General features: G+C 38.5%; 1 protein-coding gene, 1 long non-coding RNA gene and 1 pseudogene across 5 annotated transcripts in view; 2 read left to right on the forward strand and 1 right to left on the reverse strand.

Moving 5' to 3' along the window:
* The window catches only part of LOC130701130 (G-protein coupled receptor moody-like), a 15,980-nt gene extending 9,552 nt beyond the window's left edge, over positions 1-6,428 (forward strand). For 3 of the 4 annotated variants that reach the window (XM_057523096.2, XM_057523097.2, XM_057523095.2), the window contains 8 exons: positions 366-506; positions 1,321-1,427; positions 1,605-1,674; positions 3,363-3,490; positions 4,488-4,632; positions 4,739-4,908; positions 5,050-5,208; positions 5,312-6,428. In XM_057523096.2, coding sequence (XP_057379079.1) covers positions 366-506; positions 1,321-1,427; positions 1,605-1,674; positions 3,363-3,490; positions 4,488-4,632; positions 4,739-4,908; positions 5,050-5,208; positions 5,312-5,469 — 1,078 coding nt within the window. In that variant the 3' untranslated portion in view covers positions 5,470-6,428. Of the gene's footprint in view, positions 1-365; positions 507-1,320; positions 1,428-1,604; positions 1,675-3,362; positions 3,491-4,487; positions 4,633-4,738; positions 4,909-5,049; positions 5,209-5,307 lie in introns of all 4 variants that reach the window. The other variant, XM_057523098.2, reaches the window with a different exon arrangement.
* Positions 6,429-6,726: 298 nt separating this feature from the next.
* Positions 6,727-9,465, forward strand: LOC130701192 (uncharacterized). Its single transcript, XR_009003963.2, has 5 exons — positions 6,727-6,841; positions 6,908-7,546; positions 7,628-8,001; positions 8,065-8,189; positions 8,317-9,465. It is a non-coding gene; the product is annotated as an uncharacterized LOC130701192 (long non-coding RNA).
* A 3,427-nt stretch (positions 9,466-12,892) lies between these two features.
* LOC130701162 (probable ATP-dependent RNA helicase vasa-like) lies at positions 12,893-16,406 on the reverse strand (annotated as a pseudogene).
* Positions 16,407-24,404: the final 7,998 nt, after the last annotated feature.

Below are 24,404 nucleotides of genomic sequence, written 5' to 3' on the forward strand. Positions count from 1 at the left end.
TACCGAAAAAAGTTCTTTTTTTTTTTTTCTTTAACTTTCGCGGTGAAGAAGTAAATAAAAATAAAAATAGGATCATGCGCGCACGCCATCTGTGATGCTCACATGCCGGTTCTTTTATTCCATTAAAGCTATGTTTGTGCTATATGCCACCGAGCGAAAACTTTGATACTTCTTCAATGTAACGTGGTGTACGTGGTTGCTTATACCAACTTTGGACCTCCTCAGTCAAATCAAACTTTCTTCAAGCTTCTTGTTTGGTTTTGTTCTTGTTTTTGTTTTCGTATTCGTATTCATTAAGGAATGTTGTCGTTGAAATGTTTGATGTCGAAACTAATTTGAATGAAATTTTTCGTTCTTGTCTGCAGGTCGTCTTTAGGATTGAGGCGCTTCTCGGGTGTCATGACCATCTTCATCATTATGATGGGAGTATTGGGTAACGCGTTAACTATTGCGGCGCTAATTAAAAGCCCGAAAATACGTAATCTAACGGTTGCCTTCATCACCAGGTTTGTTCCATTTCCCCTATTTATTATTGTTAATTATTGGATTTTAATTAATTATTCTACCCATGGTTTCTTTCGGCCCTTGCATTAAAAATACTGGTCGAACCGTGACAAGTGCATCTTACCCAAAGAAAAGAAATCCCCCCCCCCCCCCCCCCCAAAAAAAAAAAAAAAAAACGATCGTTCAAAATCTGTAAAAGACGTAAAATGTTGAGTGAACCATTTCCTTTCCTTTTAAATGTCTCTATAAATCGTTCGCTTCGGTCGGCCGAGAATGTTATGTGTGTATATCACGGGCTTGTTGACGTCTTTGGCCGACAGCTTTAATGGCAAGAGGGTAAAAACAAGAAGGGCTGGGGGGAAAGGAAAACAAAAAACAAAAATCGACTTTCGAATGATTATTCATCTCTCGTGTTTCTTTGCTCTACTGTGCTTTATAAAGGATCATTAAAGCTCAGAGCCAGTCCCGAGCGCCCCATTCGTTATTAGCCGCTCGGGCGCACATACAAGCCCTACCATACAACCCTATACGTATATCGCCTGCAAAATATAAATAAAACATGCTTGATGGGTTGTAGCCTCTTTTTTTTTTGTCGTGCTCGTCACGAATGAAGAAGAAGGAAACACCCACCTACCCGAAGACGAAGAAAAAAAAAAAAAAATTAAGTCTTCTTTATTATAGACTTGACGTATAATAAGCTAGTCACTCTATTTCTTTATTTTTATTTTTTTGATGGACGACTACTATCGATCTTGATGATGTTGAATGAATTTTTTTTTATCTTTTTCCATGTTTGATCGGTTGCCGTATCCGAAGTTTGTGCGTGGCGGATTTGAGCTTCTGCGTCCTTGTAATGCCGTTCACCGCCTACCGATTCCTCAACGATCGTAATTACTTTGGAGACGAAGACATCATGTGCGTCAGTACGTATATAGTCTAAATCATTCTCGTTATTTTTCGTACACAATTCCCCACATCACAGATCATTGTAGTACGCCCAAGATTGTCTTGTAGGATTGTACAAATCTTTAATTCATTTATCTATTTGGTTTGTTTCTTTTATGTATTTCCTCTATGGATGTGCCAACGATCAAAACTAGTCTTCCCATTGGTCCAGTACGCCAATGTCGGCGTCTCGTTACTCTCCATCGCCATGATCACTATCAACCGGTCAGTCGATTCATCTTTTTAATTATATGTTCTTCCAGACCGGTGTACATATAAAGCGTGTACATCGTTTGACGTTCGTCACGCTCACACCTGTGCCTGCGTTGTAGGTGGTTGGGATAAGGTGAAAAACGATTCATTAGCGAAACAGCTGTACGTTTCAAGTTGAACAATCGCACCTAGGAGTTGCCAATCTAGTAATTAGGGTTATATAAGCCTCGTTACACTATTGTGTACCTTTCATTTCGTTGCCAATATTTTTATTTTTTTGGTCAAAAGCAAAACCAAAAAGATGTCGAAAAAGAAACTCATTTTCCTTACATTGTGGGGACTTTAGAGCAGGAGTGGATTCTTGTGAGTTTCACACTGCAATAATCCCTTTCCCTCAGCAACCTAAATAAATAAAAAAGGCTCTGATGGATTTTCTGGTTAGAGGAGAAAAGGGACTCGACGCCCTTTTGGCGAACAACAGCAACAAGAAGAAGAAGAAGAAAAAAAAAATAAAAAGGGAAGTCGTTCTGGTTGCGATCGGAATCGATTACAATCGCAGAATTCTAGGAAAGAACAGGCGGGGATCACGTTCCTTATTTTTTATTTTATTTTTGCGGCCGCCCGTCTCTATGCTCACCAACTGATGGCTTCGCCTGTACAGCCCTCGAGAAAATTAGATTGACAAAGCCAAGAGAAACCCCATGTTAAAATCTTTTTTTTTTTTTTTTTTTTTTTTGTTTTTTTTTTCCTTTAAAGAACGAAGCAGCTGTATAATAGAGTTTTAATCGATACTACAAGTTCTGATTAGAATTGTCGTTCAATATTGTAATGTTAAGTGGCATTTGAATTCAACGTTTCAGTACCATGGCCATACGTTTAGAACGTCGGCAATACTTCCCTTCCACTTGGGACGGCCCATTATTGATCGGTTTGTATAACAAATGTGAAATGACAAGGAAATGGGATAAATCTAGAAGACGAGCAAGTCATGGCAATTCCTCCCCTCCCCCCCCCCCTTTTTTTTTATTTTTATTTCGTGAGAAACGTCACAGACACCACCGAGAGGGGAGACAACACATGGGATAAACGAGCGTTCAGTCACTTTCCCCTCTTTTTTGATACGACCGTTGATACGATTCTTTTCGGGGGCCCGTAGCGTACGCTTTTATTGCCGCGACGTGGGCCTGTCCCTAACGCCAGTATCTCTCTTTGAGCATCTATATAGCTTTTTATTTTACTCTCAGGAATGGTATTAGAAATAGAAAAACGTCCATCCTTTTCTCAGTTTTTGTTATCTTTATTTTTCTGTTGGGAGGGGGGGGGGGGTGGTGTCTCAAGGTAACGGCGGTGAAAATCAGATCCGAAGATAGGTGCACATCTCTCGTGGGAAGTATCTCAATTGTCTACGTGCGCTTTGTTTGTTATCATTCGTACGTTTGCGTAATGCTAATCGAGAATTCCGATTAAGAAACGACTCAATTTGCCAGTAGTCTGACCTAATCCATCAAACCTTTGCATTGTTGATAGGCACAGGCAGTAGCATCGTTGGTAATTAATTACTGGAAAGCGGGGCGAATGTCGGCCGCCCCCCCCCCCCCCCCCCAAAAAAAAAAAAAAAAAAAAAACGTTCTTACCTTAATCATTTTATGGCTGTTTCGCTAAAGAGTAAATTTTTAATGATAAATTTCTTTTTGTTCAAGGTTCGTAATGATTGCTTACCCGCACTTGTACAAGAAGATTTACACCAGACAGAGCGTCGCCGGAATGGTTGCCTTCTCGTGGCTGTTCTCCTTCCTGACGTTGATGCCCACCTTGACCAGTCGATGGGGTATGTTGACGTCATCTACTAAAAACCTTAATAACATTGGCACGTAGTACTCGTAGTATTTTTGCAGACGCCCACTTTTTTTTATTGTTTAACATATTTGGCGGGCCGGAATAGACGAGTATATTTCCCCCCTTTTATTCTTCCTAGTAATGCGGGAGGAATAGCCAAACTAGAAAAAAAAAAAAAGTTCGTTTAAATATAATATGATGACGTGCATTGGCTATATCAAGGACAAAAGTAGTTCGTTTCTAGGGGAGGCCACACAAAAATGAAGTTTTTGTCTGCGGGGGTGGTGTGAATAATAACTGTCGACAGCGTTCGTGCACTCGGTGCAGATGCGGTAAAGGGTGAAAGAGAAAAGAGGGGAACAAAAAACACACACACACAAAAAAAAAGAATTTGTGACGGGCCGAGAAGAATGGACCATAGTTTTGTTACGCACCCAAAAGCTCGGAAACGGGAGGTCTTTTTCAATGGAAAAAGAGAGTGGGGGTGCATCTACCAAGCGTCTGTGACTCGTATCATTTTTCAACGTCAACCGCAGCCCGGATCCCACTTTTTTTTTTTCTTCCGCCTTCGCAGTTGTAATCTTTTATTTATTTATTTTTTTTATTATTATTATTATTTGTTTTGCTCTCTGTGACGAGGAAAAGTTTTTTTTTGTTCAATGGATCGATGCAGACTTAACCCTTTTCTACCCCGCCTTTGCTTCTGATAATAACAAGCTAGAAAAACACTGACGTCACGAGTCTATCTATGCCAATTACGTTCCTCGTACCACCAGCCAATAGAAGATCAACAGTAGGGTTGGATTGGGGTCCGACCTTCTTCCTAAATTGGCCTCAAAACTCTATAAAAAAAAACAAAAAACAAAAGATTTCTTCCCTAAACGCCGTCCTTCTAGTCGATGCTATAGAAGTTCTAATAATGTAGAGAAAGAAAGAAAAAAAAAAGAAAGAAAGATGAGATCTAACAAGATTTAAAAAATTGTGCCCAGGGAAATTTGGTTTCGATACTTGCCTGGGCTCGTGTTCCATCATCGGGTCTAAAGGACCGAAAACGACCTTGTTCCTGATCGGATTCCTAACACCCTGTCTAGCTATTGTTATCTGCTATGCTGGTATCTTCTGGACCGTGAACAAGTGAGACATCCAATCTTATATTCCCCCCAATTTTTTTTTTTTTTTTTTTTTGTTCTTTTTTCTTTTCTATTCTGATACAATTGGATGTGGTTGACCTTTCCTCCAGGTCGAGAACGAGAGTCCAGGGGCATGCGGCAACGACGACGGTCACGCCTGGTCGCACTGGAAGCGATTGGCGTCTAACTAAAATGATCCTCATCATTTTCGTTTCGTTTATTGTCTGCTACTTGCCAACAGCCATTATCAAGATTGTCGACAAGAAAGTGGAACGAGCCGGTAAGTTGATGGACATTTACTTCTTTTCTTTTCTTCATTTTTTTTTATAATCAAACGGATCGGGACCGAAAATAACGAGCTTTTCTTTTGCAAACAAAACCATTTGGGTTTGCGTTCATTTGCTTATTTTCGCAATAAAAGACGCTCACGTCATCAGCTACGTTCTGATCTATTTGTCGGCGTGCATTAACCCAATAATCTACGTGACGATGAACCGCCAGTTTAGACAGGCGTACAAAGATCTTCTCTTTTGCACCGGGTGGACGCCGGATGTGAAACATTGCACCAATAGCGCTTCGGGTATAATATATATTTATTTATTTTTTAAATTCGGGTTTAGGCAGGAAAAAAAGAGCTCCGTGTTTTTTTTTTTTTTTTTTTTTTTTAATTTTCGCTTAGAAAGGCATGCACGGCGTAGCCAACAGGACGGCCAGCTCGATCGCTTCCGTAGCGGTAACGGCCGTGCAACACCCGGACCCTGACCAAGTTCTTGCCAAGAGTAAACGAGTCTCCAGCAATCCAGTTGACATTCCTCTCAACCGATTGAGTAACGCCTGTTGATCAGCGCATACATACAAGTCGTATGTATAGTCATTCATTAAAGCTTTATGCATTTGTTTTAGTTTTTTAATTCGATCTTACAATTTATTCGTTTTTTAGTTTTTAGTTTAATCTCACTTTTGTTTTGTTTCTGTTTGTTTTTAAGGATAAGTTATGGCAATGGGGTAAAGAGAAAATGTGTCATGTTAAAATGCCGTAATTGGCCGTTTCCGTATAGAGAGCTCCGCGCCATTTTTTTTTTTTTTTTTTTGCCTAGCGCGATTTTCCATGTCCTTATTTTTTCCGTTAAAACAAAATCCTGGTCGTGTTATTTGACGTTTTTGACGGGCTAAATAAAGGACGAAGATGTGACATTTCCCATGCCCCAGCGTTTATTACTCGAGTTATCCGTGTGTGCGTTCACCGATCGCGAAAAGAGGCCAACACCGTTTGCCATTAATTTTTGTTTTCTTTTCTTGCTGAATCCTTGAAAAAACAAGAAAATCAATCGTCCACTTTTAAAAGGATTTGGAGAGCCCCGGCTGAAATGGGTGGCCTAGTTTGATGCCCGTGCGTGATCCTATAACAGCGACTCGTGTTTTATATCAAATGTAAGAAATGATCCCCGTGATAGCGTCGGTGAAGTGCCTCGTCGTTTCTTTTCTCCCTCCTCTCCGAATTCGGCAAAAAAAAAAAAAATCGGTCGTGAAAGGATTTGCACGCAAATCCTGCACGATAATGGTATACCATTTTTTACAGACACCTTTCCCGTCTCGTCTGCTGGATATTTACAATGATCTTTTTTTTTTCGCCTTACTTTTTCCTATCCGGCCATCCAACTGAAATAGGTTACGACATGGAGAACGTTTCACAATGATCCCTCTTCCCCATAGGCCATTCAAATGCTACGCCAGTTATATCGCTTACGGAGGTGGAAATGTAGCGTGAACGTTCGGAATTCGGGTACGATCTGACGTCGTGTGTACACTGCGTTTCAATAGACGACGTGCTTTTAATGTTAAAGGTTGTCCATCTTCGGCCCGTTACATCAGCGAATAGCATAAACTGTGACGGCCAGTCCAATTTGAATGCACTCAAGAGGCATCCGTTTATCTAATGTTCGACTAATTGTAGATTACAGCCAAAGGCATTTGAAATGCGACGATGCCCTTTAATGAAGAATTCCTGGGCTTGGAGGTGTCGTTCTGTACAAACGTATTCGTAACACGGAAGCGCACTCGGCGCCCCCTTTTCCTCGAAAATTAAGCTACTGTATGCAGCGCCACATCAATGTCTCTGCTTATTAATGTTTACGCGTGATTTAACTCGCGTATAAAGGTTAAATAGTTTTGGAGGTGATCCCCTTCATCCCCGAAACGCTTCAGTTGCTAAAGTACGTATATAAATATTTTAATAACATGGTGTTTAATTTGAACTTTAATTTTTGCAACTATTTTAGGGTGGAGTCTACATCCGTGAATGTTACAGTGATTATTCATTTTGATCGTGGCCTAATGGAGAACTCCTCTTCAGTGGTTTCGTATCCCCCTCGAGCTCTCGGAAACGTGTGAAATGAATGATGGAGATAAAAACTTGGCTGTCGCACCTCACTTTGGCACGCTAAAGTGCCCCGTATTGATTTTTTTTTTTTTTTTCGATCTCTTTTAAATTCACGAGGAACAGTCTGGAAAATTGCGATTGCGTGAAATCAAATCATTCTAGTTAAACAGCGAAAGATTCTCTGAACTTGACAGCTTGTTCTATTACATCCACTGTTCGCCCCTTCGCAACCGTTGTATCAAAACGAACGAGAGTTGTTTTTGAGAAAGCGTTACGGTAATTTCTCTTTAAAAAGTTTGTTGTTGTTGTTAGTTTAGAAAACAATTGAGGCGCCAGAGGGAGAAGGTAAATGATGTTCTACGCAAATGAATCCACGTGACATTTTGCTTTCGACTGCATAGACGGCGGCGACCTTTTGTTTTTAGTGCAACACCAGCCCATTAGTTAGTTGGGCATCATCACATGGTGTGGTGGCTTCCCTACTATTCCAAGAAATCCCATCACGTCTTTGGCTGTCGATTCTTGAAAAAACATTAACGTAAGTAGACCGTGCATTTGTTTTCTATTTTAGTGTCGGTAGTTTCTCTAAAACTTTTCGAAATGCGTATGTTTCTGGAAGGATCGCTTTTTACGTTCAGTGCCTTCATCTTTCAGCTGTAAACGCTGCAGGTTTTGACTGTCTATGGATGTCAATTATTCATGGTATGGTACACACGTGAAGAGATGCAAGTCACGCATGAAACGGTACGATCAGCTTGCCTTTTACTACTAACATGGATAGTTCATTTTCTCATTAGAGCCATCGTCTGCACAGAAACATTCTCGCAAGAAAGACGTCGATAAGAAGATTGGGACATCCATTTAGTACATTATCAATTTATTGGGTAAAGCACCATCTCTAAGGATCCTACACGTCCCCTTTTCTCTGAGATTATAATTCATCGTCAGTAACAGTTGAATACGAACATTGTGAAAATGACGTTGGAAATGCGTGTAAGACGCTTTAAAGATCAGTTGCTCTGCACCTTATATAGTCATGTCATTGTCTATTTTCAGGATGGCGACAAGCTATAGAAGAACGAAAATTAGGTACGGATATCTAAAATGGAGAATGAGTCTGCCTATTCGAACATTTCTAAGACTACCAAGGATCGCTGTTGTTGGCGGCTTACTAGGGATAGGTAACAATGATGCCCAAACACCAACCAATTTGTTTTTGTTAAGCACATTTTTTCAGTTATTTTGCCTAAGAAGTACGCAGTTTTCGTTACGTATTGTTACTATTCATGTATTATTTGACGCCTCTAGAGCTTTTGAAACTAAGGCTCCATATCAGAGAGAATTACGTGTGACACGTGGCTTCTTCATCCACATCAAAGTTATCTACCCCAAGAGTACGGTCGCTTCTGGTGCCAATGAAACGTACGCGATATAACCATCTACGGACAACGGTCACGTCCACGAAAAAGACGGTGAAGTCCACGTCTAACTGACGGGAGGCAGAAACTATATACGAAATTTTTACACGCAGGAAATAATGTTGAAGTCTTGATTCTGACGTATCCAGCCATTTCCACGTTATTTCTGTAACGTGGCGTTTATCATAACACGCATCGACGATGACCTGTAGTTGGAGACCAGATGAGCATTTTCGTCTAGAGAACGTACGAAATGTTTCATGACGGACTGTAGTCTTTGTGGTGAATATTGATTTGAACAGCATACAATTGCGAATCTACGATTCGCAGACTGCATCAATGTGAAAATCATTGAAATCGTCTTGTAACAGATGTACTACATTTGTTCAAGCAGAATTGTTTTTTACACGACATTAAGTGGGAAATGCAGATTGTCTGTCGTTGCTGTGAAAAATTGCCTAAATGTTTAATCTTGTACTTTTTTTCACACAAGAAACCCAAATAATTTATTTGACTTTTTTTGCTGTAAAATTTCTGAAGAAAACAAAATCTAACAACAAGGAAAAATGAAGAGGAAAAGTTGGCCGACATCATATTTTCTTTTTAATGTTCCAGTTAAAAACGTCAGGAAACTGATAACCTTTTGTAAGCATTATTTGCTGGCGAACGATATATTGAAATTTTCGTTATTTCTGTATTGCATATTCTGGATTCGGCTTTGCTACTGGCATTTGAAGATTTGCTTTGATACGCTGCTCACACGTCATTTGTAGAAATATTAATTTTGGTTATTTGTCATTGTGCTGATATTGTTCTAATTTCTCAATTCTTGATTTAGATAACTTGTATTTACAAGACGAGAAGAATGTATAAGTCGCATTGGCCGCGCTAGTCTTTAATGTAACATTAATTTTGATAAAAACAGTTAGTGTTCAGTGAACTTGAGGAAGTGAACGTAGTGCAGTAGCTAGAGCTCGGTCCCCATTATCTGAGACAGTTACTTATTGCCGAAAGCTATTGGTACAATAGCTTAAAAAAATAAAACCATTTAAAGATCAATTTAATTATGTTGCGCCAGTATTTTTCCGGTAGTAGACCGGGTCGTCGTTGATATTTGTATTTATTCAAAATTATGTAAACAAAAACTGTGTATGACTGACCCATGATTTCCTGAAAGGGATTCTAATTACAGTTAGGAAATGTAATCGGCATTGTGAATATGGCAATCCGTTTTACCCAAAAAAAAAAAAAAATATCGGCCTTTTTTTTCTGTTTCACTGCTATCGCCATCTACCGGTCGGTAGATGGTGACAGCAACCGAAACAAATGCCAGCAAAAAGCAAACAAATGCTGAAGCCCAAAGGTGAGACATGCTGGAAAAGCTTGATACGAATGTGTAGGCGTAGTTTTGGAATTCAGAGGTGCTAGCTGGCTGTTTGGTAAAACTTCAGTTAAATTTGGTTTCAATTCAATATGTTTAACTTATTATTTGTGTGATTACGCAAAGGATTGCGCCATCCAGGCAATGTGGATATTCTGCCATGTACATGGTAAACCTAGGATTCATCGTCAACATGCAAAATGTTACCCCCTGGTAATGCTTTTCCGCTAAATTTGTTTAGTTTTCTAATTTTAATCGTCAATGTCGCATTAGCAAACTACTGTTGACAGAATGGCTGATACATTGGGCCAACGGTTACGGAAAGTGTGATGAATAAATCACCATAGATCAGTTGCCTTGCCTTCTCAATTGCAACAAAGATGAATCATGGAGTCAAAAACATTAAAAGGTGGTACTATTTTAATTGTTTTAATTGATATATTGCTAAAAGCTGATACATGTGTAGAACATGCTGGAATTCATGTCATCATGGAGATAACTAAAAAAAAAAAGAGCTGTATCCATCAAGCAGCTCATTAGTCATGTCCCAAACGAATGCCTGTGCCAGCCAGGAATCTTTCAATGGCTAACAGCATTTAATGGTTTTGAAAATCGCGGTTTGCACTCTAAGGCGACATTCCTAATCCCGCCTGTCAAAAGATTTGAATGCAACAATTTTTATTCTGAACTGATGCCTACCAAATTCTTTTTCCATAAAGTGAGGTGATATGAGGTTATAATGGAAATTGTTGTCAAGACTGCTGAGACCAGGTACCTTGTTTACCTTAACCTTTAGTGATCAAAACAACCAACTTTGTAACCTTTCTGTTTTTTATGGTGCATGGAACGTCCAATCGGAAAGCCCATGGAAGATTTCTGTGGCCAATACGAAGAATTCTTCGAAACTTTCTTATTCAAGTTTTGGCCATGGTGATCATTTGCAACTGCATAGCCTTTTAGAAGCTCCTGCCAGGAATCTACAGGAATATGGCAGATGATGAATTTATGTACCATGTAAGCTATATCAATAAGAATGTTTTTTGCTTATCTATGTTTTATTTTCTTAATTTAGATTAATAGCAATAGTGAACCTGCGAAGGTTTCTGGTTGGGATGCGATGACGAAAAGTTATAATAATTTGAAGTACGGAATGGAATTTACCTCCATCAGTCGCCTGTGTATTCCCGCGTATTATGGTATTAATTATTTAAAAATTGAAGTGCATATCTGGGCTCCCTTCCTTTCCGTAGCCCCGTTTCCCCTTGACTCGTAATAAGCCCGTAGGGGGTCATGCCCCTACTGTACGGTATATATAAAAATAACATATACCGAGGTTTGGAGGGCTCTGACCGGAAAGGGGACGTGGGGGTCCGCTTAGTCCGATGATGTGTTCACGGAGGGCTACGTGGCTATCCACAAATCCGAACTAAAGGTTAATCGCTCCAGTAAAAATGTTCCATATCTTCGGCTCTTCTTCCGGCTTCTCTTAGCCAATCACCGGGTAATCTCCCCGGTGGGTCAACAAGGCAGTGTCTCCCCCTGCCTGGGTTGACGGCAACTTTTGAAAGGGCTATTGTGCTTTTTTAAAGTTGCAAAAATAATTCTAATGTGCAGAGAATTGTCAATAAAAAATTTTTTATGAAATATTTTTTCCAAAATTTGTTTTTTTTTCATTGTCTGTTTTCGCTGTGTTTACACATTTCATGTATCAACTTTTTTTTTATTTATCTTGCCCAATTCACCTTAATTGTTTTTGCTACCTTTGATGGTAAGCATTGGGCCACGTTTGATGGTAAGCATTGTTTCCATTGGTTTATCGTTTATCTGTAAGTATTCATTTATCATTTATTACACTCTTTGAATTCTTCAAGCTAGATTTAAGCATCAACGTGTAATACCTGGATATTTTCTGAACTAATGTTGTATTTGTATTTTATTTTATTCGTATGGGAAACGATCCCCAGACATTCAGCGTGCAACGCCGATGCTCTAACATTGAGCCACGAGATATATATAAATTTTTTATTATCGCATATCATATGTTATCGTCTAGGATGTTTATGCAGTCTTTCACAATTATATGTTTATCTGTCTATTTTTTTCATAAGGTCCATAGCTCTGTGGTAGAGCCTTTAACTGCGATATCTGTTACCCTGTGTTCAAACCTCAATAGATGTATGAAAATGAAGCAGAATAAATGTAGAAAAGAATTTTACTGTATTGCATTTCAGTTTTATTCTAAGTGTAAATGCAAGTCCGCAAGTGACTAGAAAAAAGCCAACTTCACATCATATGATTCATGGTTCATCGGTAGAGCATCGGCGAGGTATGCCGATCATCCAGGGTTCGATCCCTGGATAATAATGGAATACTTACAGGTAAACGATAAACGATTGGAAACAATGCTTACCATCGAAACGTGGCCCAATGCTTACCATCGACACAAACAATAAAGGTGAAATGAGCAAGCTAATTAAAAAAAAAGTTGATACATGAAATGTGTAAACACAGCGAAAACAGACAATAAAAAAAAAAAAAAATTTTGGAAAAAATATTTCATAAAAAATTTTTTATTGGCAATTCTCTGCACCTTAGAATTATTTTTGCAACTTTAAAAAGGCATAATAACCCTTTCAAAAGTTGCCGTCAACCCAGGCAGGGGGAGACACTGCCTTGTTGACCCACCGGGGAGATTACCCGGTGATTGGCTAAGAGAAGCCGGAAGAAGAGCCGAAGATATGGAACATTTTTACTGGAGCGATTAACCTTTAGTTCGGATTTGTGGATAGCCACGTAGCCCTCCGTGAACACATCATCGGACTAAGCGGACCCCCACGTCCCCTTTCCGGTCAGAGCCCTCCAAACCTCGGTATATGTTATTTTTATATATACCGTACAGTAGGGGCATGACCCCCTACGGGCTTATTACGAGTCAAGGGGAAACGGGGCTACGGAAAGGAAGGGAGCCCAGATATGCACTTCAATTTATGAAAAATTAAATACCGTTTTTAAATGAGAATCTGAATGAAGTATGGAAATTCCATGTAGTGTATCCAAACACAATAATTTATTCAGAACCTTGCCCCAAAGAAGAAATCTTTTCAGATCAATATTTATTGTTCACTATAATAAGACAGTAAAACACCATTAGGCATAAAACTCTTAATTCATATATACAGTTCATACCTTACATGATTCGTGAGTTGATTGCGAGCATATTCTTCTGTCAGAAGCTTCGGAAGAGACATTTACGATTTTCGTTTACGCTCACCATGGATGCTGGTAGACTAGACATTTAAAGTTAAGACACTTTCCCCAATACCAACAGTTTTGATTCTTACTTGTAAGTTGTTATTGCACGAGAATGCAGCGACGAAATCCGCGGTCTTTTTGCTGTTGACAAAAAGGATAGTCTTGCCACCACCGAGATCTTGTAAAACTTCGATCAGCTTCGTTCTCTTATCTCTTTTCAAGCACTGAAAAAACAGCTGTTCAACATCCGGATTGGTGTCACCGACAATGCCTGTTGTGACGAATATGTAGTCTTCCATGTACGTCGCAGCCAGCGCTTGCACTTCATCTGGGAATGTAGCCGAAAACATACAAACACGACGGATTCCCTACAGAGAAACAAATAGTATTACATCAGTCAAATCTCATACTCAAAAGCCATCGAGGACATACTTTCGGCTGCATCGTTGGATGATTGACAATTTTTTCAACATTGGGACCGAAACCCATATCAAGCATTCGATCAGCTTCGTCTAAAATTTAAAACCTGACTCCCGAGAAGTCAAATACTTCACGGTCGAGAAAATCATTGAATCGCCCCGCGGTCGTGACAAAAATATTGCACCCAGCTTGAAGATTTGACCGCTGATGCCTCGTGAGAGTTCCTCCATATATAATCACAGACTTTAAAACCCGATTTGTAGGAGAATTTACACGCCTCGCGGTGAATTTGAATGGCCAATTCACGAGTGGGTGCGACAATTACAACTTCTGGCTTTTTCCCCATGGCATGAGACGCACCAACAACACCTTGTTCTAACAATATGTTCATAACCGGTACCAAGTACGCCGCCTGCATGAAAAACTGTAAAATTTTAGATGACTTAATCAACGAATATCACGAAGGGTTTGTTGAGTATATTAGATGCAATTGGACCTTTTAGTAGTCGCAATCACGGCGTGCCCACTCAAATTACTTTTACTTCAACTTACCCAGTTCATACCAACCCATTCGAATCAAGTCAGTACGAGGGCATCAAGGTTTCAAAATTACACAGCGTTAATTAGTTGGATTACCGTTTTTCCGGAGCCCGTGACCGCACAAGCAATTAAACCTCTTTTGGCAAGAATAACTACAACTGAAGCTTTCTGAACAGGTGTTGGTTTTATGTAGCCAGAATTCTTAATGTTTTGAAGTAGCAGTTGGTGCAGGCCGGCTTCTTCGAATGATGTTATGTATTGAAGTACATCTTTTCCTGTAGCCTAAAGCAAACACAATTGATATTAAAAAAAAACACAGTTTCAAGAAATGGCTTACATGGAGGACAACTTTATCAAAATTGTTAAAGCGTTCCCACATAGACGATGCCCTTAAAGAGTTCCTTTTCTTCGCATGTCACAGCTTCTGGAATGTATTGCTCATGTGGCTTTCCATCTTCCGTCAATGCACTGAAGAGATTCGGGCAGCCTTTCAAGGTGTGGTTAGCTTCACTACACTAGGAATAAAACAATGAACACTGGAACATAAAATATTTTTGTGAAGATATAATTGATGTTTACATCTTAACAGTTGCTGCCACCAATGCTTCCTCCTTGAGGAAAATCCCTTGCTACATTGCCCTCTTCTTCATTAAAAATAAGCACTAAAAATGATGTTTTTTTTGTTTTTTTGTTTATCTCATGGCAGGTACGACTTCCACCACCACCGCGACCCTCTTGTGGACAATCCTTCGAGACATGTCCCCCTTCCCCATACTATAAAAAGCACCAAGAAGTTAAGTTCGAACACGTTCGATATTTTCATCTTACTATGTGACGTCAACGGACCACTACCGCCGCCCCCACCAGCTTGTGGACACTCTGGCAAAATGTCCTTCACACTGTTAAACAAAACCATAGTTTAAAGTAATCACACTAGGAATAAAAGAAAACACTTACCTTGTGACCCTGGACAGAAAAAATGTAGAACAGAATGAAACAAATAAGATTATATAGAGAGGTCAAGAAGTAAAATCTAGCGAGGACGGTCTATCTAGCGAGTAAAGGTAGACAGCAGACTACACGCGTTAAGCCAATCTAAAAATATGCCTGAAAAAAAAACTGTCCGATGAGCCACGGTTTAAGGCGCCTCTTGTGGACGCAAAAGTCATTACGAGAAATTTTATCCGCCACAAACTAAATGTTTTTAAACATTTAAAGTACTTATCCAAATGAAAATTTAACTTAAGAAAATTAATATGTTTGAGTAATATAAAGACGTTATTGTGTATTATTTTCACATAGCAACAACCAATAATGACTTTATATTACTCAAACATATTATTTATACCTAAAACAAGCAATTATTCTCATTGCTATTAGAATTACATTCATTATAATTGCTGCAGCACAAAATGGAAAGTTAATAGTTAATGGTAATAATAATAAAGTTAAGTAAGTAGAATATAACAAAATAATTATTGTATATTTATATTTTAATAAAATAAAGTTATTAATTTAAAAAATTATATATTTATATGGCTAGAATTCGTAAAGTTGTATTTAGAAAATTAAGTAGGAATCTGGCCATCTTGCGGCCAGATTCCTATTTAATTTTCTCATTCATTCGTTCAGACATGGATTGGATAATATGGTTACTTCTTACTTGAACACTATTTGCAAATGCAGAACAGCTGACTTATGTTTCACATGTCAGTTGGAGATTTTCTGGGCAAAATTTCTAGTAACTCAGCATTTAGTACCATCTTTACTATAATGTTATACAGTATCCTGCATGTATCATTAAAAAAGATTTTAAATCCTTTTATAGATTGACACATCAGTGAGCAAGGTTCAGTTTAGGGATTGAGAGCCCTCAGCAATTATAACATCTAGCCCCTATTCAAATTGTAGGACTTGATTGCTGCCACTGATTCTTCCAAAATGCCTTATGTTGTATGGAATGCTTGACAGTCAAATGGTACTCCCACGTCACATAAATATCAATCGTTTACTTTATTTACATTTATAAAAAATTTTTGAAGGAATGATTTAAACAAATGCCAAAGGTAAGACATGTTGAAAAGCTTGACATGGAATTGTAGGTGTAGTTTTGGAATTTAGAGGTGCTAGCCGGCTGTTTGGTAAAACTTCATTTTTATTTGGTTTCAATTCAATATGTTTTACTCATTATTTGTGTGATTATGCAAAGGATTGTGCCATCCAGGCAATGTGGATATTCTGCCATGTACATGATAAACCTAGGATTCTTCGCCAACATGCAAGATCTTAGCCCCTGGTAATGCTTTTCAGCTGAGTTTGATAGTTTTCTAATTTTAATCGTCAATGTCACATTAGCAAAGCACCTGTGGACAGAAAAGCAGATACATTGGGACAATGGTTACGGCAACTGTGTTGAATAAATCACTATAGATCAGTTGCCTTTCCTTCCCAGTTGCAACAAAGACGAATCATGGAGTCATAAACATTAAAAGTTGGTACCATTTCAAATGTTTTAATTGATGTATCGCTAAGTGCTGATATGTGTGTAGAATGTGCTGGAATTCATGTCATCCTAGAGAGGACTAAAAAAGAAGAGCTGTATCCATGAAGCAGCTCATTAGTCATGTCCCAAATGAATGCCTGCGTCAGCCAGCAATCTTTCAATGGCTAATAAGCATTTAATAGTTTTGAAAATCGTGGTTTGCACTCCCTAAGGCGACATTCCTAAATCCCACCTGTCAAAAGATTTGAATGCAACAATTTCTATTCTGAACTGACGCCTACCAAATTCTTTTTCCATAAAATGAGGTGATATGAGGTTATAATGGAAATTGTCGTCAAGACTGCCGAGACCAGGTACCTTGTTTACCTTCACCTTTAGTGATCAAATCAACCAACTTTGTAACCTTTCTGTTTTTTATGGTGCATGGAACGTCCAATCGGAAAGCCCATGGAAGATTTCTGTGGCCAATACGAAGAATTCTTCGAAACTTTCTTATTCAAGTTTTGGCCATGGTGATCATTTGCAACTGCATAGCCTTTTAGAAGCTCCTGCCAGGAATCTACAGGAATATGGCAGATGATGAATTTATGTACCATGTAAGCTATATCAATAAGAATGTTTTTTGCTTATCTATGTTTTATTTTCTTAATTTAGATTAATAGCAATAGTGAACCTGCGAAGGTTTCTGGTTGGGATGCGATGACGAAAAGTTATAATAATTTGAAGTACGGAATGGAATTTACCTCCATCAGTCGCCTGTGTATTCCCGCGTATTATGGTATTAATTATTTAAAAATTGAAGTGCATATCTGGGCTCCCTTCCTTTCCGTAGCCCCGTTTCCCCTTGACTCGTAATAAGCCCGTAGGGGGTCATGCCCCTACTGTACGGTATATATAAAAATAACATATACCGAGGTTTGGAGGGCTCTGACCGGAAAGGGGACGTGGGGGTCCGCTTAGTCCGATGATGTGTTCACGGAGGGCTACGTGGCTATCCACAAATCCGAACTAAAGGTTAATCGCTCCAGTAAAAATGTTCCATATCTTCGGCTCTTCTTCCGGCTTCTCTTAGCCAATCACCGGGTAATCTCCCCGGTGGGTCAACAAGGCAGTGTCTCCCCCTGCCTGGGTTGACGGCAACTTTTGAAAGGGCTATTGTGCCTTTTTAAAAGTTGCAAAAATAATTCTAATGTGCAGAGAATTGTCAATAAAATTTTTTTATAAAATATTTTTTCCAAAATTTGTTTTTTTTTTTCATTGTCAGTTTTCGCTGTGTTTACACATTTCATGTATCAACTTTTTTTTTTTTTATTTAGCTTGCTCAATCCACCTTTATTGTTTTTGCCATTTTTGATGTAAACATTGGGCCACGTTTTGATGGTAAGCATTGTTTCCATTGGTTTATCGTTTATCTGTAAGTATTCCATTATTATCCAGGGATCGAACCCTGGATGATCGGCATACTGCGCCGATGCTCTACCGATGAACCATGAATCATGTGTAATGAAGTTGGCTTTTTCTAGTCACTTGCGGACTTGCATTTACACTTAGAATAAAACTGAAATGCAATACTGCAAAATTCTTTCCCATATTTATTCTGCTTCATTTTTATACATCTACTGAGGTTTGAACCCAGGGTAACAGATATCGCAGTTAAAGACTCTACCACAGAGCTATGGACCTTATGAAAGAAATAGACAGATAAACATATAATTGTGAAAGACTGCATAAACATCCTAGACGATAACATATGATATGCGATAATAAAAAATTTATATATATATCTCGTGGCTCAATGTTAGAGCATCGGCGTTGCACGCTGAATGTCTGGGGATCGTTTCCTATACGAGTAAAATAACATACAAATACAAAATTAGTTCAGAAAATGTCCAGGTATTACACGTTGATACTTGAATCTAGGTTGAAGAATTCAAAGAGTGTAATAAATAATAATTGAATACTTACAGATAAACGATAAACCAATGGAAACAATGCTTACCATAAACGTGGCCCAATGCTTACCATCAAAGGTAGCAAAAACAATTAAGGTGAATTGGGCAAGATAAATAAAAAAAAAGTTGATACATGAAATGTGTAAACACAGCGAAAACAGACAATGAAAAAAAAACAAATTTTGGAAAAAATATTTCATAAAAAAAATTTTATTGACAATTCTCTGCACATTAGAATTATTTTTGCAACTTTTAAAAAGGCACAATAGCCCTTTCAAAAGTTGCCGTCAACCCAGGCAGGGGGAGACACTGCCTTGTTGACCCACCGGGGAGATTACCCGGTGATTGGCTAAGAGAAGCCGGAAGAAGAGCCGAAGATATGGAACATTTTTACTGGAGCGATTAACCTTTAGTTCGGATTTGTGGATAGCCACGTAGCCCTCCGTGAACACATCATCGGACTAAGCGGACCCCCACGTCCCCTTTCCGGTCAGAGCCCTCCAAACCTCGGTATATGTTATTTTTATATATACCGTACAGTAGGGGCATGACCCCCTACGGGCTTATTACGAGTCAAGGGGAAACGGGGCTACGGAAAGGAAGGGAGCCCAGATATGCACTTCAATTTTTTAATTATGTAATACCTTAACGCACAGGAACGCGAATAAAGTACGTAATTCCATTCCGTGCTTTCAATCATTATAATTCTGCGATATATTCTTCCATCCAGAAACCTTTCAGATCCACAGTTACTATAAATCTATATTAAGAAAATTTAACATTGTAAGCATCAAGTTTTCGTTTATATAGCTTATGTGATACTTAAATTAACCCCTTGGCATATTCCTGTCAAAATTCTGGCAGGATCTTCTGAAGGGCTTACTGATTATGTACGAGATTATTACAGAATTTGCATTCACCTCTATTTCAACAAACGAATTCGGTAGTTGTTCCATTACTCAACATGAATTGATCATCGGGGAGACGTACTTCTTCGAAATATTCCGCCACCTACAAAAATAATAAACTAAAAACTAAAATGGAAAATGCTTCAAAATTTACCTCTTTGAACATTGTTTTTTTCTATATTGTGTAGCCGTCATTCCAGATTAAAGATGGTTAAAAAGAAATGCCTTGGCTGCAAATTAGCGCTTAATTGCGGAAACTGATGAGATCTTCAAAACTATTAGGCGCTCGTTTGCCATACAATCCTTGCTAGCCAACAGCATGCCATCATTTGGGATATAATAATGTAAGATACACAAGGTCTGCTATTGGACATGAACAATTTAGGTTGTTACTTGGATGTTGTGCTTTTTTGCAAACCTCTCATGCTACGTAACAAACACCAGAAAGTTCTAGTCATACATCAACATATATCAATACATGCACACAATGCAGTATTACCTTTCAATACTTGTGACAACCAAGAATGCAACATGGTTCTGGTTAAATGGACGACAACACATGGATGCGGAACTTTGATGACCGTATTAATCTCCTCACCTGTAAGGAACAATGAAATGTAACAAGATGTACACACAATATCAGATCACCTTTTAGTACTTTTGACTCTATGACTCTAATGATACTTCTTCCCTGCAAACAGGAAAGCAATTCAGATAAGAGGAGAGCATTCCAATCCATGGGGGAGGAAGCTTGATGACCATATTAACCTTTATACCTGCATGGAATCTTTGGTTTCCTTAATTTTACACAGTAAAAATGTTTCTCTATTTTAAGTTCCATACCTGTGTGAGACTTTTACCATGTTTCACATTTAGTGTCTCTTCATTCATCCTCTAGAAAAAAGAAATCCATGCAAATATGGCAGATGAATGCCATTCATGGGATGCTAGTGTACCATTTGCCTACCAAGTGTTCCATACTGCTTAGGTGTTTATGCAGCATCATGGTACTATGTATCAAGTTTTATGCAGCTCCTTGAATATGTGCCGTTGTTGTGTTTGCTGAGGGCTCTTGATTCCAAAGCTGATCCTTGCCTGCAGATATATTTATCTATTAAAAGAACATGAAATTTAATGAAGATGATGTTCGGGATTCAATAGAACAATATAAACCAGAAATGCTAAAACTTTAATATGGATTCTCTTCTAGTGAAGGCTTGGAAAGTGTTACAGAAAATTCTAGTGAAATTGGAAAGCTTATGTGGCAACGGAGATTCGTAACTCAGAACTGAAACAAGCAAATATATGACACTGATAATAAACTTACCATAATCCCACGCTGTTTTTATGATGAGCATGTCCTAACCAAACCACAATACATCACACGCAACTAGAACAAATTTTTGGCACCCTAACTAAATAATCTACCAAAACCAAATGTAGCAGACTAAATTATGTACAGTATCCTCCACAAAAAAGAGGCACCCCCCCGGTCGCCGAAAATAAAATAATATATTAGTAGCACTAGATGGCATTGTTTTTTTTGCAACATATAAACAAAAAAAGCATGTGTTATTTTTTGGTTTGTTTGTTTTGACTGCAAAATTCCAGACGGTTGCCGAAATTTCCGAATTTTTTTTATTTTGCTTCGAGCAAAATACAGAAAACGGAAAATTTTGAGAAGTCTGGAGAAAGGCAGACATTGTCTGAATTGTAACCTTTCCCCCACCTGACTTTTTTTTCTAAATTTTCCGTGGTCGCATTTTTGCCCGCAAGAATTATTAGAAAAACTTATTGGCCAAAGGCGATTTTAGAATGCAGATAATATTATTTTACGTTTTTTTCAATGAATCTAAATTAGAATTAAAAGAAAATTTTTAAGAAGACTATTATTTAAGTTAAGCAAACTGGCAAACGAAATTAGATTTAGTATTTCGTTCACCAGCCATTAGCATCAATTCATAATTGAAGCCTTTTTGTAATCGATAGATTTGGACTTAAATTGGATGGAAAAATCCTGTTTAATTCTAATTTAGATTCATCGAACAAAACCTAAAACAATATTGTCTGCATTCTAAAATCGCCTTTAGCCAATAAGTTTTCCTAATATTTCCTGCGGGCAAAAATACGACAACGGAAAATTTGGAAAAAAAAATTGAGGTGGGGAAAAGGTTACGATTCAGACAATGTGTGCCTTTCTCCAGACTTCTCAAATATTCCGTTTTCTTTATTTTGCTCGAAGCAAAATTACAAAAAACATCGAAAATCAGAAAACCGTCTGGAATTTTGCCGTCAAAACAAACAAACAAAAAAAAAACGCATGCTTTTTTTGTTTATATGTTGCAAAAATTTAATGCCATCTAGCGCTAGTAACATATTATTTTATTTTCGGTGACCGGGGGGGTGCCTCTTTTTTGTGGAGGATACTGTACTACCTGCTGTAGAATTTTTCATTTATTATTTATTTTGAGATTTCAATATAGTGGCAACTGGCGACCACAACTGTTTTATTTTTTTTTTAACTAAGTAAACTGCAAGGCCCTTACTATCATGGCATGTTGACAATCTCACGTTGGTAAGATCTAGCCAAACAAGACACAACAGTAACTAGGTTTATTGAAGGAAAAATTTAATAAAAAATTACAAAAAAAAAATCTTGACAAAGGGAATGCTTATATGTAACTACGAAAGTTTGGCTTCAAATGACTATCGGACACGATGGTCCAGTCATAAGCTTTACGCAGTGACCGGCAGACGGCGATTAAGCGCTCTATTTTCTTTCACGCGATTCCACTGCTTACCCTGTTAATACAATCTAAACAAAATACATTTACATGCTTCGACGACAAAATTTCGCATTTTATTTCTTGCAATGGTAATCCGCATATACCGACAATCAGACACGGTGGCAACCCCGATATAAGCTTTTCCCAATGCCCAGTAGGCAATGGAATGCACAGCTTGATTTTTCTACCGCGCGATGACGTTGTCATCGCTTAAATTTTTGTCATATCCCTAGCCTGGTAAAAGAAAAGATAGGAAGGAACGTAACCTTTGCGAAAAAGCTAATGTAATTAAATTAGTTAGGTCAACGTTTCGTTTGACTCGGTTTGGTCTTTCGCTGTGGGAATTCAAATCAAATGTCTCAAGGTGAAATAGATGAAGAACTGTTGTGTTCAAACATCGCCCAGATGACTGGTAGCCCACTTCCCTGATGACAAGAACCACGTTGTAAGCATGCATTTTGCTCTGCTTGCATTTTTCATGAAAGGCTTTCAACACAACCAACTTGTCGTGTTTACCAGCAAAACATGATGCTCAACTAATGCTTACTGTTGCCAAATACTTCTAATTTTTCCGTACAGCCTAGTGAAGCTCATTCAGGTTTAAACGGAGATTCCAGAAATTGCATAAATATCAAGTGCAGTGCAATCCAAACCATTGCGCGCGCTGAAACAAATGAGACTAAACGAAAAATTCATCTTCAAAAGAGGAAAGCAAATATACAACACATGCGTCAGCCAATGAATTAAATATCGGTTGTGGACATGTTATCCCGAGTGACGGAAAAAGTTTTTAATGCTATCAAAACGGAGGATCGCCTCATTAAAAACCCGTTGCATACAAAGCGAATACCTAAACACATACTCGGTGATCATTTGCATAAAAGTCATACTGGTTCACAGAGTACAGCCGATTTCCATTGATTGGGCTGATATTGGCCAGTATCGATTATCCTATAGTGCGCACATATCGAGAGCAACATTGGCGATAGAACTCGATTTCATCTGCATGTCATCTATAAAAAAAAAAAACCTTCTGCCATCAGATATAAGGTTAATATATAGCTCCAGATACGGACGCGATTGTCGATTAATGTGCTCGATGATTATACGACAGTAATTTATAGAGGCGCCGTCCAGTGGAGCAAGGGAAAAAAAAAGAAAGAACGCTGATCGTAACAGTTTGCCAGATTCGAGCACCACATAATTGATAACGAACGTTCCAGTTCCCTTGAAAAACGGCTCTCATCAGAACTGATGAGGCCGATTAGTCCTGTTTAGGAGTAAACGATGAGTCATGCGCCAGAAAGCTCGTAAAACTTTTAAAAGCCGTTCGTCTTGAATAACAACGAACCGTATACATCAGAATTTGCTGGTTAGCATCGTGTAGACACATCAATGGCAGCGTCATTATCTTTAGCTACAGTCATCCAAAAAGAGTTTTTCTCCAATTCTTTACTTTTTTCAACCTTACGCTATATGCGGTGATAACACGGGCCATTAGGACAGAGAAAACGGACATAATGGGCTGTGGGCATCCGCCAACTATAAATACGCGTTCTCATTTAAGACGTCGCTAAAGGAAACAAAAAATACACAAATAAAATGAAAGGGAACGATAGAAAGGTTAATTTTCGTCCGTGCTTCGGTTTTAATCCGTGTCCCATTTAGCCGGGATAAATACAATACGTCAGAATAAATATAGAACAAAAGCCGATGGACGGGAGTCACGCTCCGAGGAAATGATTACGCAAGAACGTTAATGCACGCGCCTTTTATACGACGACGGGGCCATCCAAATAGGCCATGCAGTAAACGCTAATATATCAGTATATATCTCGGCAATGCCATTAAACTATACACACATTAAAAAAGAAAAGAGCCCGAATGTGCTGCCGGAGCAGCCATTTTTGCATATGTAATTGCACGTAGAGCATCATATCCCACCGAGTGTGTGAAGGAAGGTGGGCCCGCAGGTGAACTCGCAGCTTCATCATCATCAAATAATTCGTATTTTTTTTTTTTTTTTTTTTTTCTTTCCTGAATACGAAGAAGAGTGATAAAATTAATGGATTGTCTGACTATTGTATGGGAGCCCATACGGGTTCTTGCTGCTGTTGATTGTGAGACGCAAATAACAATATTTCACGCTTGCTCGATGGATGGATGAGGAAGGTTGGCTGCTAAATACATATCCCTTAAACAACATAACACATGCAGGAAGCAGCCACTCGTTGAT

The sequence above is a fragment of the Daphnia carinata genome, chromosome 10 (assembly GCF_022539665.2).
Source record: "Daphnia carinata strain CSIRO-1 chromosome 10, CSIRO_AGI_Dcar_HiC_V3, whole genome shotgun sequence".
NCBI classification, from domain to species: Eukaryota; Metazoa; Arthropoda; class Branchiopoda; order Diplostraca; family Daphniidae; genus Daphnia; species Daphnia carinata.